Raw genomic sequence first — 17653 nt, forward strand, 5'->3', positions numbered from 1 at the left:
ACTCGCCCTTGTGCAGTATCGGGTTAGGAGTCTAGAAACGAACGCCATGCCGAAGTAAGACAAGAATAGCTAAGCTCGAAACGACACGAGCAGGCCAAAGCAAAAAACATGAACACTCGCTCTTGCATCGTATCGGGAGAATAATGAGAAGTCCGCAAAGGCAGCCGAAAAAGTCGTACAGATGGCCGACACCTCCTTATGTAGGGCATGCAATAATGCCACGTGGCACTAGCCGTTGGGCACCGACACATGGCACTAGCCATTGGGAGACACGTGGCTGACAAACATGTGGCAAACACGTGGACCGATCATTAGTCGACACGTGGCATATAGACGTTAGGCGGACATGTGGCACAATCAATGAGAGACACGTGTCCGACACGTGGCATGGTTGACGAGGATATATAAGGGACCCTTTTGCTTACGTGTACACTTTACATTCTCTCGAGCTCTCGCGCCGCGCTTGCCCGAGTGATCCCAGTGCTGCGCCTATTGCGTCCCTGTCCTGTCGCGTCATATCGGTTCCCATCGCCCGATACATAGCGAGGGTGCTCCTGCCTCTTTCCTGATTTCCTTATTTCGCACCACTTCATGGTTGTGTGTTCGATATGGAGCGAAGGTCAAAAAGTCTACCCAGGTTTCCTCATTTCGCGTCGTTTCTTGGCCTTTTTCCTTGCTACCCGTGGCGTTTTGTGGATGCTTGTTCGATATGGAGTGAGGGCGTCCTTCGGTGGTCTACCTAATTGCCATCTCGCGTCCTTCGGGCTTTCTTCTCGTGCTTTCCTCATCTCCGATACGGCACGAACTCTAACATACGTCTTGTTCGTTTGTTCCTCCTCGCGTCGTATCGTGCCTGCTGCCCTCTTGTTAGATTTTCCAGAAAATTCCTATCTCATTTTTGTCTTTCTGGCTCTTTTATTTCCTCCTCTACATGGCAAGGACAAGGAAAACTGCAAGAAAAGTTTATGTAGATAGGAAGGAAGTTACAATTTGATAAATCTGAGGAGGAACTCTCTTCAAATATTGCTGAGACTGGGCCATCGAAGGCCCCAAAACATTTTGCCACAGAGATCCCCCCTACACCAGGTGTTGGCCTGGCATCTTCCATGGAGTTACAGCATTCCAATTCAAAGAATGTTTCTTCTCCTGAAGTTGAAGAAGCAAAGGGTGAGACTTCCCCTGTGAAGGATTCATCCCCTCCAATTGCACCCGAGCCTACTTCTGCTGGAGCCAGTGAGCCTTCCAAGCCACAAAAGAAAAAGAGGAAGTCTCGGTTCTTCTACATGCAGAGGTGTTTCAGTGAGATTAGAAAAGCCCAGAGAGCTACAGAGCATGTGATTCCAAAGGTTGCTTTCATAAGAGTTGTAAAAGAAATCTCTGACAGATTGTCTAGAGTGGCAACTGTCTCTGGTCCTCATAAGAAGTGGCAACTCTCAACAATTCTTGCTCTATAAGAGGTTGCAGAAGATTTTCTCATTGATTTCATGAACGATGCTTACATTGCTGTTGCGCATGCTCATAGAATTACCCTAATGAATAAAGATTTTAGCATGATCAGCAGAATCAGGTATAGGTTCGATAAAGTGTTGAGGCCCTTGCCTTCCAATGATCAAAAAGCCTTTGAAATCCTTAACATTCCCCCGAAATTGTCCAGGAAAGGGAAAAAGCTAAAGGTTGAGGATGTAACTCACCTTTACTCTACAAGGGGTGCCACTCAGCAACATGAGTCTATCTTGAGTGAAAAAAGGCACGAGGTCTTGAAAACTGAAGACGAAGTTTACAAGAGGAAAGCCGCATCACTTGGTCCCATCAACCACGAGAGGATGGGTAAAGTGTATGGGTAAATACTTGTGAATGTTTCTGTGGAACTTGAGGAGGATTACCTTAGTATATCTCCCGAGGACAATCCCATGTTGGAGAAAAGGGATGTCCAACTATCTAACTCCGTTGTTTTTTGTTGCATAAGGTAAGGCTTATAGGTTCAAGTATATTTTATTTGTAACTTGTATTGATTTTGATCGATTCAAATAGCTTTTGCTATTGACTGCAGGGCATTCGTCTCCTCTCTCACTCTCGATATCCGTAGAGCCATATATGTTGTTGATCCACTTCTCTCAGTGGAACTATTTGCAAGATCTGGGTCTAATATTGCACCATTCTTTTGTACTTTTGATAGTGTGACAAATTACCACATCTTTTTCCCTTATGTAGAAAGGTATTTTTCTTTTCTGTAGAGGAAAATTTATATTCATTTGCTTTCACCCTTCTGCTCACCTCTATTTTGAATTTGCAGAGGGCATTGAAGTCTTATCTATATTAACTGTCTTACTAGAAAAATTATCTTTATGAACTCTCTCAGTGGTGTTCATGGCCAAGCACGAATGTATGTTGAAAGAAAATTACTTGCTTTGATTGTATTTACAAAAAATATTTTGAACTAACAAAGCTTCCTTTTGTAGTGCTGGTAGACTTATTTCTACGTTTTTGGATACTACATATGAGGATCTTGCTGATCCTCAAAAGCCTTATACGTTTCTTCTACAAGAAGTACCATTGCAAAGCGATGTGCATTCTTGTGGATGGAGAGTTATATCAAATATTTGTAGAACAGTGGATTCAAAGTTGTTACAAATAGAAGGAGTGAATGTAAGTTATTAATTTCATTTGATTTTTGTGTGACCCTTATCATGATGTCTTTTCACTAACTTATAACATTTATTCTTACAGTGTAGAGACTATCCTGATTCGTATGTTTGGTGGATAAGGGAGAGATGCATTGAGTTGATTTTGGACAAGGCAATCACACCATATGATCCTGACTCCCCTCTTCCTCCCAAAACTTCAATGGCCAAGGGCACAAGCAAGGGAAAGGGCAAGGGAAAGGGTAAAGGCAATGGTAAGGGCAATGGCAATGGCAATGGCAAGGGCAAGGGCAAGGGCAAGGGCAAAGGCAATGGCAATGGCAATGGTAATGGTAAGTCAGCCACAAAGACCACTGCTGCGGAGTCTAAAAGAAAAGGAATGCCAATGCTTTCTCCTCTGAAATTTGATCCATCCCCTCTTAAACCCCAAGAAAAGAGAGTACCTGTGAAGGTGAAATTCTTTCAACAATCAAAGAAGAAAGGCCCTATGAGAAAAAACATCTTTGAAGAAATCGATAAAGAAGCCACAAAGCCAACAAAGGAGAAGGCAGCAGATAAATAATCAAAAGAGCAAACATAAGCATACACAAGCCTTATTATTTTAGCTTTGTACATTTATATGACATTTTTGTACCTCATGATGCAATGAACTTTTTCACTTATAAATCGAATGTAATGTACATTTATTTCTATACATTCGAAAGGCAACTTTCTTCATGATAGCTTATGAGTTTCCACTAAGAAATATCTTAATGACAGTCAATTAAGATAAATTCCTGCAAAGTTTTCATTCTCAAGGCTCAAAACTCACAATTTTGGGAGACAAACAACTCGTACAAGAGAAAGAGCGCTCAGTTCTTTTACCAATTGTTACGCCATTCACTTTGAACTTATATCTAGGGGATGTATTGTCTAGTAATCCCAAGGTATCCCTCACATCTTTCAGACTCCAATTGGAAGTAACATTCACCTCCTTTACTTCTTCATGCGGCAAAACGTGCACCGCAAGTTTATACAGTGTGCAATCTGTATCGGAATCCAAGGGAACCCAAATACCCAATCTTAGTTTGTATCTTGTAATCAAAGCCCAAAGCAAGAGTTTGGTGAGGGATACTATAAGCCAAAGCCAAGGATTGAGGGCATGCACTGCACCTCAAGATATCACCCTTATGGTCGCACTCTCTAGATTTCCAAAGCGTCCCTATAGTGTTGTCCAAATCCTCTTCCGAAAAGTTTCTACTTAGCCAGGATACCTTCGTTCTTTGTAAATTTGCTGTTTTGAAGCAAGCCACGAAGATATGGAGGGGTACAAACCATATGGAGGGGTACAAACCATGATAAATGTATTCTTCTTGAGATCCTTCCAACTGTCATGGACTTTTGAATATCCTGAGATATTTTGAATTTGAAACTCTGCACCGTTACCTTGTCAGGAATCTCCCAGTTTAGAGATGAAAGGCTTGGCAATGGCAAATCTTTGATATTCCCATACCTATCCGCTTTAGAGGGAACCACATACTGTGCATAATATATAAAAACCTTGCATTCACTAAAAAAAGACACAGTTTGATCGACATAAATAATGTCTGCCAATACCTTATGAATGGCATGGAAAGTTCCACTTAGGCTTTCCACAGGTTGCCATTCAATACTTGTTGACGGAAAGATATCTGCAATGACAAATCGGTTGTTAGTACTTGCCTAAATGGAAAAAAATTACATACATTATTCAACTAATAACTTACAATGTGTTTGTTGGGAAACACGTTCATTTGGAGGCAAGTGCATATCCTTGGCCATGTAAACATGTTGCACCTTGACAAACCACCCTTCAGGCATAATTTTGAAGGCAATGATATGCCCCTTCTAGTGATGTTTTATATCATCTCATTTTCTTCTTTTCACCTTATGAGAGCCCTTGCAAGATGGCAGCATGGTAACCCAATCGTTTACAGTAAAGGTTTTGGGCTCCCAATTTCCATCTGCTCCCTGGCTATAGACTGTGCAAGTGTGTATTAAACAAGAAGGGCGCCTAGAGGAAGCCATGAAAAGAATGAAAGTGCAGAGAAAGAAGCTCAAAGAGGGGTAAATTAACTAAAAAATAGCGTCAAGAACACAAATGAATATGTATTGGGCGCCAAAAAGAATATTGAAAGATCTCCCGACTTTCAATAAACTCATTATTAATTTCATCACATCTCTGTCACGTATTTTGTCAGATTTGTGAGTAAATAAGATCTTTGGGACTCCAAAACATGTCAGACTTTGGGGGTTTTGGCTAAAAAAGAAGAGAGAATCACGAAATGGACTCCACAATCTCTAAAAAAGAGGAGACAATAATACCATATTCTTACACATGTGGCAAACTCTCTTTGGCCTATTTCTTAATCCCATGATTAACAAAAGTGTATTTTTGGAAGTGTTTTTGGCCCTAATGTCTCTCAGCCCAACTAGACTATAGACCATAGAAGGAATGGAGAGTCTTCCTTGAGTTCATATATGTGGCTCAACTCCTTTGCTTTTGACACCTCGATAACCCTTGTTTTGCAGCTATTATTCACTACCCAAGCCGCTTGCATAGAAAGGACTAAAAATATGGTCCGGTCTATGGAATGGTGAAGAATGGAATTGGATCCCTCTCGAGCTAGTCAAGGACACCTTTGACTTAACTCACAAAGGGCACTAGTGGGTGCAATATTTGTTTCTTTTTATTAGAGATGATTGGCCTACATCAAACATGACCCAAGAACACGTCACCAGTCGGACCACCTGTCCGGTCCGATTCCCAGAATCGGACCCATCCATAATCGGACCACTAGGAATCGGATCACCCGGTCCGATCGGACCGCCCAGAATCGGACCGCCTAGAATCGGACCGATTCCTCGAACACCTACCCGCCCGATTCTTGAGAATCGGACACGCGGACCTTAAGACGACCACTCCGCCCTGACATACCTGGTCCGATTCCCACAATCGGACCACTGGTAAATCGGACGTCCGATTCCCAGAGTCAAACCAAAACAAAACCTGACCCATCCAGGGACACACTGGGGCACTCCCCTAGCGACCCACCCCCACGTGAGCGACAGGAAGCAGCATAGGACCCTGGGACCCGTAGAGCGGCCAGGACTAGAGTCTCCCCTCCCTTGTTTGCACTAACTAGCTAAGTTGGAAAGCAGCTCATAAGATGTCAAGAAAGGAAACACTTTAGGCCTCCCTCTCCCAAGATTCCTCTCATTCTTAGTGAGAGATGGAAGAAGCACTTCCCATTTGCCACGATGTTCACTTGGCAACAATGTGGGATTAGGAAGGTTTGGGTTTCATGCCCTCTTACAAATTGAATCTCTTTAGGTGGCATTTCCTGCTAAGGAAATTACCACTCAGAGCAAGACTTGCAAAGAAACTTGCACTGTCCCCCCTCTGCCCCCTTTGCAAAGGCATGAGGAGGATGAGAAACATGTCTTCTAGGATTGCCAAGTCATACCTCTATGCCAAAGAACTAGGAAGTGGATGATAGGAGCCAACTTCATGATAGATTTTGGGTTTGCAACAATGATGTATGGTGATCGTGGAGCACTTAATGAAGCATCTTGAAGGCCGGTCACACTGGCATCAATAGTTGACGTGAAGTTCATTTGGTACAAAAGGAATCACATCATCTTCAGAGGGAGTCAACTAAATGTGTATATATTTAAAAGATGAAATTGTAATAGTCTTACAAGCAGTAAAATATTGTCATTGGGTGTTTAAATTTTTTTGTAAGAAACTGAAAAACATGGTTTAGTTTTGTCTTGAGGCCACTAGCCAATTGCACCATTTTACCATGTGATGTTGTAAATATTTATTTTCTTTTTGAAATGAAATAGCATTATAAAAAAAGGTGTTTTTTGATGTTAAATGTGATTACTATAAGAGATGGGTGAAAGAAAAGAAACATAGTGTTCTCAACATGCATACAAGTATTGTCCATAGAAAACTAAGCATTAGTTGTCAAGTGAATGCCAATATTTTGGAAAAGGATGTGCATGGGGCTACTTTCTATAGAAGTTTAAGGATTAGTTGTCTAGTGAATGTTAATGTTTAGGGGAAGGGAAAATAAGTTGTAACAATCTACAAAGTGAGCAATAAGACCTCCTACTTGCAACTATCTTACATGGTCTATTTTATAGAGAGAAAAGTGAGGTGTAAACTTGTACAATGGAAAATGCTATAAGCATGCTTCAAGTGTGAGGATGGAGGGTCTTGATGTTTCACATCTTAAAGGATTCACGTAAAAAAGAATTTGGGGAAAACTAAAAACGAAAATGTTCAACATGAAATTTTCTAGTAATAGACTCTTCTTGGCTTTCGTAAAACTTACATGCAAAATTTGAAAGAGCATTTTAACATGGCTAAAATCTATTGGGTCCTTGCTAATGCCTTATTCCAATCTTAGGTGGGATCAATGCAATAGATTTGTGAGGGTTGTAGGGGCCGGGGCACTTGTTCTCTTGTGATAGTTCCTCCTCCTATTGGCTTTGCATGTTTGAAGATCTTGTGCATATTTAAATATGGAAACATACACAATTCCTACTCCACGCCTCCACACGATCTATGCAAAGAGCTTTTTCAAGCTTATCTTATTCAAAAGTAGAAAGATATACATAAACAAAGCAAATCTAACCATTGAGAGACTAAAAGAAAAGGAAAAGAGGAATTTATCTCTTTATACGAGCTTTGAAACCTATGGAGCTTGCCTTGCCTTCCTTCAAGCCCACCTCCTTTTAGACAAATAAGAGAAAGAAGAAGAAGAAAAATAAGAATACCTCCTTTGACAAACAAGAGAATGAAGAAGAAGAGAAATAAGAATAGAATGAAGAAGATGAAAAGAGAAAGGGAAAGAATAATAAAATGAACTCACCTTCATGTGTGTGGAGAAGAATAGTGGATTAGGAATCAAATGTGCTTTCTCCATGAAAACTCTCAACCATGACACCTCTCACATGGGAGCTCACGATCTCATCTTGTATCTTGTCGATTAGAGTGTTTCCCTAGTCCCTCTCTCACTATGTTCATCTCAAAACAAGGATTCAAATTGATTTGAAAAGAAGGTGGGGTTTTAAAAAAGATATTCGAAAACTTTAACTTGTGCATTTTTGCACATGTTCTAACAATTGGTTTTGATTTAAACATGCCTAGAGGCTATGGTGGATATGTGTGCATTTAACAAGAATTTGCAAGCCCCAAGCATCTCGTATATATAAGTGGAATTTTTAATAGATAAGTTGACGTGCTTATAAAAGCGCATCACACCTTTGCATCTTTGCTCCTATTTTGTTGTAGTGTTTGTTGGGAAGGAGTCAAAATCAAAGAAAATGAAGTGGAGCCATTAAGCTAAATGATGGCCACAACTAGTAGCCGTGGCTAATTATTTTGGTTGGTGCACTAATGTGGGGCTAGAGCCCCCCCCCCCCCTCTCTCTCTCTCTCTCTCTCTCTCTCTCTCTCTCTCTCTCTCTCTCTCTCTCTCTCTCTCTCTCTCTCTCTCTCTCTCTCTCTCTCTCTCTCTCTCTCTCTCTCTCTCTCTCTCTCTCTCTCTCTCTCTGTGCAACAAAGTGTAGGTGAATCTCTTGGGTAAGAGGCTAGGCCATGCTAATGACCACCACCCCCTCATTTATGTAGTTGTGAAGGTCTCTAAGGTCTTCCTACCATGTATGGTAGGTGACATGGGCCTTCAACCTAGCCACCATTAAAGGGGGAACCCACATGCATGTGGTAGTCTAGGAATTATTGCAAACAATTGTTGTTTACATGTTTTTGTCAACAAAATAAATAATTTCTAAGGTGGTATTTCCCTTTTCCTTAAGACACTCCTCCCCTCTTCCATGCATATTACCCTACCCCCTTGTAAGAGGCATTCTCGAAGAGATAATGGATAGCCCTTGCTATGTCTTTTGAGAGCACTTTTCCAAGTCTTATAAGGAGGGATTTTCCCATTGTTGCTTGCAAGGGAGGAGTTTAAAATGCCGCTAATTTTACAATTCATGGTCCATCACCATAAATTACCTAGGAGTATAAAGGATATTTTCCACTCCCTTTAGCTGTTGTTAAAATGTGCTCTAATAAGGGTGATTTTAGGTCTCACTTGAACTCTTTAACTCTAACTTTAAACCTTGATAAAGCTTGGTAACTTATTGAGAAATAAATATCTGGGGCGCCTGCTTTTTTTAGTTTAGTAGATTCAAAACAATAACCTTTTGAGGTAAATTCCATTTGCTTCTCAGACTAAAGAACTCATAATCCATCTTAATTGATTTGAAGGAACTGGGAGATATTGTCCCAAAGCTACTTCCTTCCCATGTTCTTAGGTCTAAGAACCTTTGGTTATTGCATTGTGATGCTACCATTGCTTTCACCAAAGATACAATTCACCCATTAAGCATAAGTAGGCAATCATTGATTAATTTACAATAGTAGAAAAATAATCCCCTATGGTTGCAATTTAGGGTTATTGACGATTCTTTTTTCCCTCCTAGGGCAGCCAAAGATTGCCTTTAGTCCCCTGGCATTAAGGCTCCATATTATATAGATTTACAAGGATTATACGTTAATAGTTTCTTGCTTTTACTAAGCCCTTATCGGTTTATTCAAAATACCTCTAAGAATTGACTTTTTGACAAGTACGATTGATGAATAATGATCTTGTAAGCTCCTATGTTTGAGTCATAAGAGCTTATAAATGATATTTGAAGCTCCTATGATTGAGTCATTTCCTAAGTTTAAGCATAAAGTAATTATATGATTGTATATTCTTGTATTTCTTAAAACTTTTTTCTCTATGAAAAGTATTAGATTCCTTTTCAAATTGGCTCAAAATTACCATCTTGCCCCCACACCCAACAGCTTTGTCCCAGTAACTAGGGCTCATCTTTGAGATTCTTTGGGCTACCATGGACTCGTCGGACATGCGTTGGCATGCTAGTGAGTACGAGGGGGTTAAGAGGAGTGATGATATTGCGGCTACTAAGGCAGCCTTTGAGAAGGGAGGGAGGGATAAGGCAATTATCAAAGTAGGATGAATTGATGGTTATTTAACATTAAATACAAACAGAATATTGATAAAGGTAAGGGGGGTTGCTAATAAAGTGAAGAAGACGATGATTATTGACGATCACGTTGGATGACGACGGAAAGATAGCGAGGGGACGTTGAGGCCCATATTGACGGCGTTGATCTCTCTCTCTCTCTCTCTCTCTCACTCACACACACACACATTTTAAGAAGTTTGAATTATTGAATTGAAATATTTACAAATGGAAGGCTTTAAAAACACACATAGCTACAAGACTAGAAGAAGGGAATCGCGAGCACGAACAACTCTGGTGGTATAGATAATATCTATCCAAGGAGAGGCCATCTCTTTGAGATTCACATTTGCTAAAACCATTGAACTAATTTGCCATAATAACAACCCTTAGCACATAGTCCACATGACCACTCATACCTAAAGGCCCAAGCTACACACAAGTCAATTTGACTTGCACGAGTCGTTGAAGTTAAGGTTAATGGCATGTGGAAGGGTCACTTGAACTTTCACTTCGAGAAAAGTGCAACTCTAGTCAGTTGCTCAAATGTCTCTACAAATAGAGTTGCTAGGTGAAATGGTCCAAGTCCATGTACTCGGCACATTTTGATTGTTGGCAGCCAATTTCTCTCTCCTCACAAGGTTCTCTCTCTCTCTCTTCTGCATAGACAACTCTCGTTTGCTTTTGCAGTAATGGTCCTTCTCTATCCTTTTGCATCCATGGGCCCAAACATAGCCTATACTTATGTAGGGCCTTAGTGTTGACATAGGTCTCTCTCCTCTATGTAGGACTGCTGACCTACATGGGCTCGTCTCTAAGGTTGAATAAAATACATTGCATATCTGCTAGATGTGCCATAGCTTTGTGTATGTGCGCCTGTGTGCGTGCACTCGTGTGCAATGTAGCTATGGCTATCCAAGGGCATGACACAATTTTTGTTTATATAAAAATTTCAATAAAACAAATCCTCCCTTGGGGGAATTCCCTTGTGCCTCAAATCTCCTTCTTGTTCTTCTATCATCTTCTTTATTGCATAATGATTCCACCCCCTACGAAGGGACATTCCTTGGGCTACAATGAATATCCCTTCTCATGCCTTAAAATGACATTTTCCAAAGGTTTATCAAGAGGGTTTTCCCCATCTTTGATTGCAAGAAAAGGAGGTTCACATACCTCAAATGTTATAATTCATTGTCAATCAATGTAAGAAGGAACCATAAATACACTTAGGGATATAAAGGAAAATTTCCACACTTATTAGTTGTTAAAGTGTGGTATTATACAAGTAATTTCCACTTTTTGAGCTTTTTGGCATCCTACTTTGCGTGCACATAGTTCCATAATTTGGTCTTGTATTGGATAGAAAAAAAGTTAGACAAACAAGTTACCTTTAGTCAAATGTTAGATACATTACACATCATGCCCAGAAAGTCCTATAGAGACAACATACGTGAAGGATATGAAGTGGACATCAATGTGATGATCTCAACGCCATTAGCACACCAATGACGTCCTTTTTGTGATTCCAAACAATTGATGCTCTCATATGAAGGCATGTGATTCCTTGCTTGCAGCACATACACAAACCATCCAAGAACTTCAACTAGCGCATAAATCTCTTCATTCATGCAATCTAGCAATGACATACACCACACATGCTCATATTGCAAGATCTCTTATAGTAGAAATTTGGTGTGCAAAGGCATGACACAAAATTAGTGACACTCAAGGATGGCACCAACTTGCATAAAGAAGAAACCATGGCCCACAAACTAGCACTTCACTAGCATTTCCATATCTTGATAAGTCTTTGAAAATCATCTCTCAAACTCGTACTCCTTGAGAGGCTTCCCCCAAGAAGGAAGAAGAACAAACTGATTAGCAAATCATTGGCATTAGCAACAATATCTTGCCTTCATACTTCATTTTAGCTCGATAGGATTTTGGGCTTTGAATTGTGTGATGTGTGTGCATGTGTGCACATGTGCACACATGAATGGATGTGCATTTGTGTGTGGAAGCACACATGTGGGGGCCAAAATTGGATGGATGTGTCATACGTGGAAAGTGTAGTCTATCTATACTAAAACTTTTTGAAAGAAAAATGAAAAAATGTGTAGTTTATGGAATAATCATTTTTAAAGAAAAGGCAATTAAATTCATGCACCTTAGGCTCTAAGGAAGTTCCTCTTTAAATATCCTTAGTTCCTTTGTTTTTACAACATGTGAACATTAAATGAATGATGTTGCAAGGAAATTAAACCTTGAATATCATTAGCCATTTGGATCCTACAATTGATTTACTCATATTTTTAGCAAATGTTATGCATAGGTATGAGGTCTTTGCTTTGATTTTAATTTGGGACTATGCAATATGTTCATGCAAGGCAATACCCTCAATAATTGTAATGGACATGTATTTACCCTCATCTAAACCTTATGCACCCTTGATAATATGAGTAGTGCTAGAACACTCTTCCTTTCTTGGTTATATTGATATTTTCTAGCACATTAAGATGTGGAGTTGTTTGTTTTGCGATGAACTTAATATTCTTCTCCTTTAACTCTTTTCAAAATCTTAAAGAGAGAGAAATATTTTGCAAGAGATGGGTGAAAGAAAATAAATCTTGTGTTCTCAACATGCATAGGAGTGTTGCCCATCTATACTATTAGTTAAGGAAAGGTGGGGGGCGGGTGCCACGTGTCCAGCACCCACCCCCTGCAAAAATTGCGCCCGCATTGGGGCGAGCCTAGGCGCGGAGCGCCTAGTAGAAAATTAAGCACTAGTTGTCTAGCTTTTGGGAAAGGACGTGCATGGGACTATTGTCAATAGAAGTTTGAGGATTAGTTGTCCAATGAATGTTAATGTTTTGGGGAAGGATAAATAAGTTGTAACAATCTACAAAATGAGCAATAAAGCCTACTACTTGCAACTATTTACACGGTCTATTTTATAATAAGAAAAGTGAGGTGCAAACTCGTAAAATGGAAAACACTATAGTAATGCTTCAAGTTTAAGGACGGAGGGTCTTGGAATTTTAAATCTTAAAGGATTCTCAGTAAAGCAAAATTTGGGGAAAACTAAAAGACTAAAATGTTCAATATGTAATTGTCTGGTAATACACTCTTCTTGGTTTTTGAAAACTTACATGTAAAATGTGAAAGTAAGTGCATTTTCACATGACTAAGATCCCTTGGGTCCTTGCTAGTGCTTAATCCAATCTTTGGTAAGATTAGTGCAAGGGAAATGTTGAGCTTGCGGGATGGGAATAGACTAGAGATTGTAAATACTTATTCTTAGATCTTACATCCCTAACTCTAGTGTAGCTTCATAATTGTAGGTCTTGACTGAAAGGTTAATAGGATGTATATAGTTCTATGAAGATTTGCTAGTATGTTGTTAACAATGGCATTGTTCATGATATGTTAGTTGTGAATATTAACGATATGTGTTGCTAATGTAAGTAGAGTGGTCTCCACAAGCTGCATTGGTGAATTCCTTGGAGAGACGTATATGTAATGGCAATTTAGGTATAGCATAGGGGAAAAAAAGCGTGAAACATGAAAAATGTTAGCGCCCCATTGCACCTTAGGGGCTACGCTTACAACACTGTCCAAAGGGATAGAGAAAGAAGGCAGAGTTGCACCTTCGAAGCACTAGTAGGGGTAGCATTAATGAGGTTTTCATCAATTGGCTGGAGTGTCTCCTATCAAAATTGAAGTGGTTGCATTTTGCAAGGGGCATGTTGAGGTTATAGTAAGAGACGAGTCACGCACATGTCCATTTGACCTGTACAGGTTGTTGGGGTGAAGTTATAGGGAGTGTGGCCAAGAAACTAGACTTGTTTTCTCTTGAAAACAAGGGACCCCAACAAGTAAAGCAAGCATCACCAAAAATAGAGGGATTAGCTCTACTTCAAGAAGCTTTCATGCGTGGCAACATGCAACAATATATATCCTCTTTTGAAATGCTTTTTAGTGATTCGAAATCTTCAAGAAAAGGGTGCAGCCCTAGGGCCAGCGGGGGAGTAGAGTTTACCTCCCTCGAGGAGTCTTGGGTGCAAGGAGGCCCTCATAACCTTTTTGTTATGTGAAACATATATTATGAGAAAGAAATACTCACATAAACTTTCAAGTATAGAGGGACGTTAAAGCCTGAAGTCAAGATTCAATATGTAGGGCCAAATGTAGGTAGAAGCAATATGCATGGAAGGGGAAAAGCTTGATTTGACCTTTGGACAAAGGGGGGAGGGGGCGAGAGTGAGGACCCTACCCGAGGTGGCAACGCGGTGTGGTAGCAGAGGGGCGACTTCGTCGTGCGCACAAACGCTGCGAACAACACACACACACACACGTGACACAACTACATCGATAAGAAGAGGGCGGCATTGCAGATATATTACGTAACTATTGTCCTTGAGGGCTTGGCCATGTTTCAGCGCCCACGCGCCAAAGCGGCCGCTAGGCTAGCGCCGCCCTTCCTTCCAGCGGCTGCCCTGCTGCTGCTGCTGCTGCCGCCGCCGCCTCAAGGAACGAACGGCCAGGATCTTCCAGCCGCCCCGCCAACCTCGGCCCCCCCACCGTCCGATGCACCTCCCTCTCCCTCCGCTTCCGCCGCCTCGCCGCCGTCACCGATCACCCCCCTAAGTCCCCCCCCCGCCCGATCCACCCCGCCCCCTTCAGTCCCTCCGTCAACGTTGACCCCACCCGCCGCGCCGCCAGTGGCAACGACTCCCTCTCCACCCGTCGTCTCGCCTCCCCCTTCCTCAACTCTTGCACCCCCGCCGGCAGTTTTATCCCCCCCGGCCCCCCTTCCGGCAGTGTCCTCTCCCCCGCCGCCGTCAATTTCAGCGCCGCCGGCGGTAGTGTCAGCTTCCCCTCCGTCGCCCCCACCGACGGCAGGGTTAGCTCCCCCTCCGTCAAGCCCGCCGTTGTCCCCACCGCCGTTTACATCCCCTCCTGCGCCGAGTCCGCCGGTAGGGTCAAGCCCCCCGCCGTCATCCCCACCGGCGCCGCCTGTCGCTCCTCCTGCGTCGAGTCCGCCGGTAGGGTCAAGCCCCCCGCCGTCATCCCCACCGGTGCCGCCTGTCGCTCCGCCTGCGTCGAATCCGCCATCAGCTCCACCGTCCCCGGCGTCTCCTCCTCCGTCAAGCTTAGCACCGCCTCCGCTACCGCCGGCTATTTCACCACCTGCGCCGCCGCCGTCTGAACCGCCGCCGCCACAGGCCCAGTCGCCACCGTCGAGCCCACGGTCAGATGTAGCGGCGCCGCCCACTTCTCCTCCTGAAGCGAGCTTCCCGCCGGCCCCACCTCTGTCACCATCCAGCCCGCCACTAGCGCCCCCTCCGTCAATTCCACCGCCGGCCGCCTCTCTTCCGTCAACATCGCCACCGCCGCCGCGCAAACTAGGGTCGTCTCCACCGCCGCCGTCTCCTCTCTCTCCGCCATCTCCACCCGATGGTACGACAATCCCTCCTCCTCTTCCTCTTGGACCTCCTCCTCCTCCTGCTCTTACTACTCCCTCAGCCCCCCCTCTCTCCGAGCCCATCCCGCAGGGCAAGAAAGGCCTCACCGGGGGCCAGAAGGCCGGGATCGCCATTGCCTCCCTCCTCGGCGTCGCCGTCCTCGGCCTCATTGGCATCTTCTTCAAAGTTCAGCACGACAGGCGATCATCGTGGTAGAGCGGCGAGCCCCCTAACATTTTTTTGTTCGTTTTATTTATCTATTCCCTCATTGCGATAAGCTCACCCTAAGACCAGCTCTCTCTTCAAATGGTAGAGAAGTATAGTAGCTGTCCCACTTATGGTGTAGATCTTGCCCTCAAATTAGCAAAAATCGCTCAAAGGGTGACAATTACTCTCTTGATTGGATTCTTGATGATGAGCACATTTGAGCTCACAAGCTATGTGATTCATCAAGTTGAATCGCCCTAAGAGGTGATAGTTACTCTCTTGATTGATTTCTTGATAACGAGGACAATTGAGCTCACATCAAGCTGTAGAAAACACATTGAATTGTGAGTTTATCAACAAATCTCTAACTGGAGTGGTTCTTACTTACCCAATACACAATACATTAGACTTGTAACAAGCAAAACTTTTGCAATTCTTTTGATGTGCTTTCCCAATGCTAATTTTAAGCTAGTAACAACACCGTTTTAACCAACATCAATCATGCAATAGAGCAAACAATGCTTTGATCATGATCCAAATTACTTCTTCCCACGACTACAACACCTCATCTAATTGCCATGCAAAAGTTAACCTCAAATGATGTAAAGTAGCTCAAAAGTGTAACACTTCAATGTATGTTTACTTTCTTGATAAGTTGGGCTTATTCCTTGAAATAAGCTCCACTTTCTCACCCACACACAATGGTTTGGGCTTTAATTGAAGTTGGTTTTCCCCCCAAGTAATGTGTAGATTTTTCACTCACTTGGTCAAAGGGTGATATTCTACTCTCTTGGTTGCTTTCTTAAGGGTGTAGCTGAGCTCATAAGAAGTTGTCCAAGACATGTTGAAGTGTGAATTTATCAACTTGGTTCTCAAGGATATCTAATTGAAGTGGTAACATTCATGCCATACCTTAGACTTGTAACAAGCAAAATTTTACTTTTGTGGTGTGTTTCCCCAGTGCTAATTTCTTATCAACAACACTAAGCTAAATTTATTTTCCCATCAATACGACATATATATATATGTGTGTGTGTGTGTGTGTGTGTGTGTGTGTGTGTGTGTGTGTGTGTGTGTGTGTGTGTGTGTGTGTGTGTGTGTGTGTGTGTGTGTGTGTGTGTGTGTGTGTGTGTGTGTGTGTGTGTGTGTGTGTGTGTGTGTGTGTGTGTGTGTGTGTGTGTGTGTGTGTGTGTGTGTGTGTGTGTGTGTGTGTGTGTGTGTGTGTGTGTGTGTGTGTGTGTGTGTGTGTGTGTGTGTGTGTGTGTGTGTGTGTGTGTGTGTGTGTGTGTGTGTGTGTGTGTGTGTGTGTGTGTGTGTGTGTGTGTGTGTGTGTGTGTGTGTGTGTGTGTGTGTGTGTGTGTGTGTGTGTGTGTGTGTGTGTGTGTGTGTGTGTGTGTATAATGTACATAAATAACTAATGTTTGTTGAACATTTCTTTACTATTTTATTAAAATATCGTGTAAAATTTAACCTCAAAATAGTTATGAAATAGTTCAGAAGGGTAAAACTTCATTCTTCATTTGCTTTCTTCATAAGCACATTATTCTTCAAATCCTTCTTATTTACCGACAAACTTACTAAACACATTCTACTTGAACTTTTAATTGAGGCATATTTGAAGCATCTTTTGATTTTGAGAGTCGCTTGGAGGTTTGCCAAATCCTAATTTAGTATCTAAGGAAAATATAGACCCTCTATTTGAAAATATGGACTAGCGACTTGGAAAATGTTCCATGCAAGGTCTTCCCTTGCCAAATGACTGCTTTTGGTAGGCACATGTTTGGTGATGATGATACAATGGTTCAACATGATCGTATCAAAGGATGATCTCTTGAAGCTCCATGAGCTATTTCTTGAAGTGTTTGGTTCTAAGGTATGTTTATGCATCCTTTTTCGAATAATGCAACCATTCATAAGCATTGATGATAAAAGTTATTTATAGCCTTAGTTAGGGAGACTAGCATTTAGCCACCAAAAGCACTCATATGCAACTAGTCTACCTTTCTTAAAGACCATAAAAAGCTTCAAACATCTACAAGACAAAACTTATAAAGTTCATCTATTCTTTTCTTGCTAAATCTCCAACTGCCAAGGATTCTAAGAGGTTTCCGATGGACCACACACTTCCCAAAACACATCCTCTTATTATACCCCAAGTTCTCCAAGATTTTTCATTGATATTGACTTTGTCCCCTAATAGGGCTTGCTTGCATGTGATGGTTGCATGGAGGCCAACAAAATGCATTGTCCTGTCAAACCGTTTTCGTTTCCGTTT

At 42.1% G+C, this 17653-nt stretch overlaps 1 protein-coding gene across 1 annotated transcript; it reads left to right on the forward strand.

The window, feature by feature from the left end:
- The first annotated feature begins 9571 nt into the window (after positions 1 to 9571).
- Positions 9572 to 15061, forward strand: LOC148015504 (uncharacterized). The gene is made up of 2 exons (XM_087665217.1): positions 9572 to 9679; positions 14172 to 15061. The coding sequence occupies exons 1-2, from the start codon at positions 9572 to 9574 to the stop codon at positions 14913 to 14915; spliced, it is 852 nt and encodes a 283-aa protein (XP_087521343.1). The 3' UTR covers positions 14916 to 15061.
- Positions 15062 to 17653: the final 2592 nt, after the last annotated feature.

This window comes from Lygodium microphyllum, chromosome 24, assembly GCF_053477565.2.
Source record: "Lygodium microphyllum isolate KBCC chromosome 24, Lygodium_microphyllum_v1.1.10, whole genome shotgun sequence".
Lineage (NCBI taxonomy): Eukaryota > Viridiplantae > Streptophyta > Polypodiopsida > Schizaeales > Lygodiaceae > Lygodium > Lygodium microphyllum.

What these genes read in the sequence shown, in the direction of transcription:
- LOC148015504 (XM_087665217.1), top strand. Translation starts at nt 9,572, where the DNA reads ATGGACTCGTCGGACATGCGTTGGCATGCTAGTGAGTACGAGGGGGTT. An exon ending in AGAAGGGAGGGAGGGATAAG is followed by an intron (nt 9,680 to 14,171) that starts GCAATTATCAAA and finishes AGCGGCCGCTAG; the next exon opens with GCTAGCGCCGCCCTTCCTTC.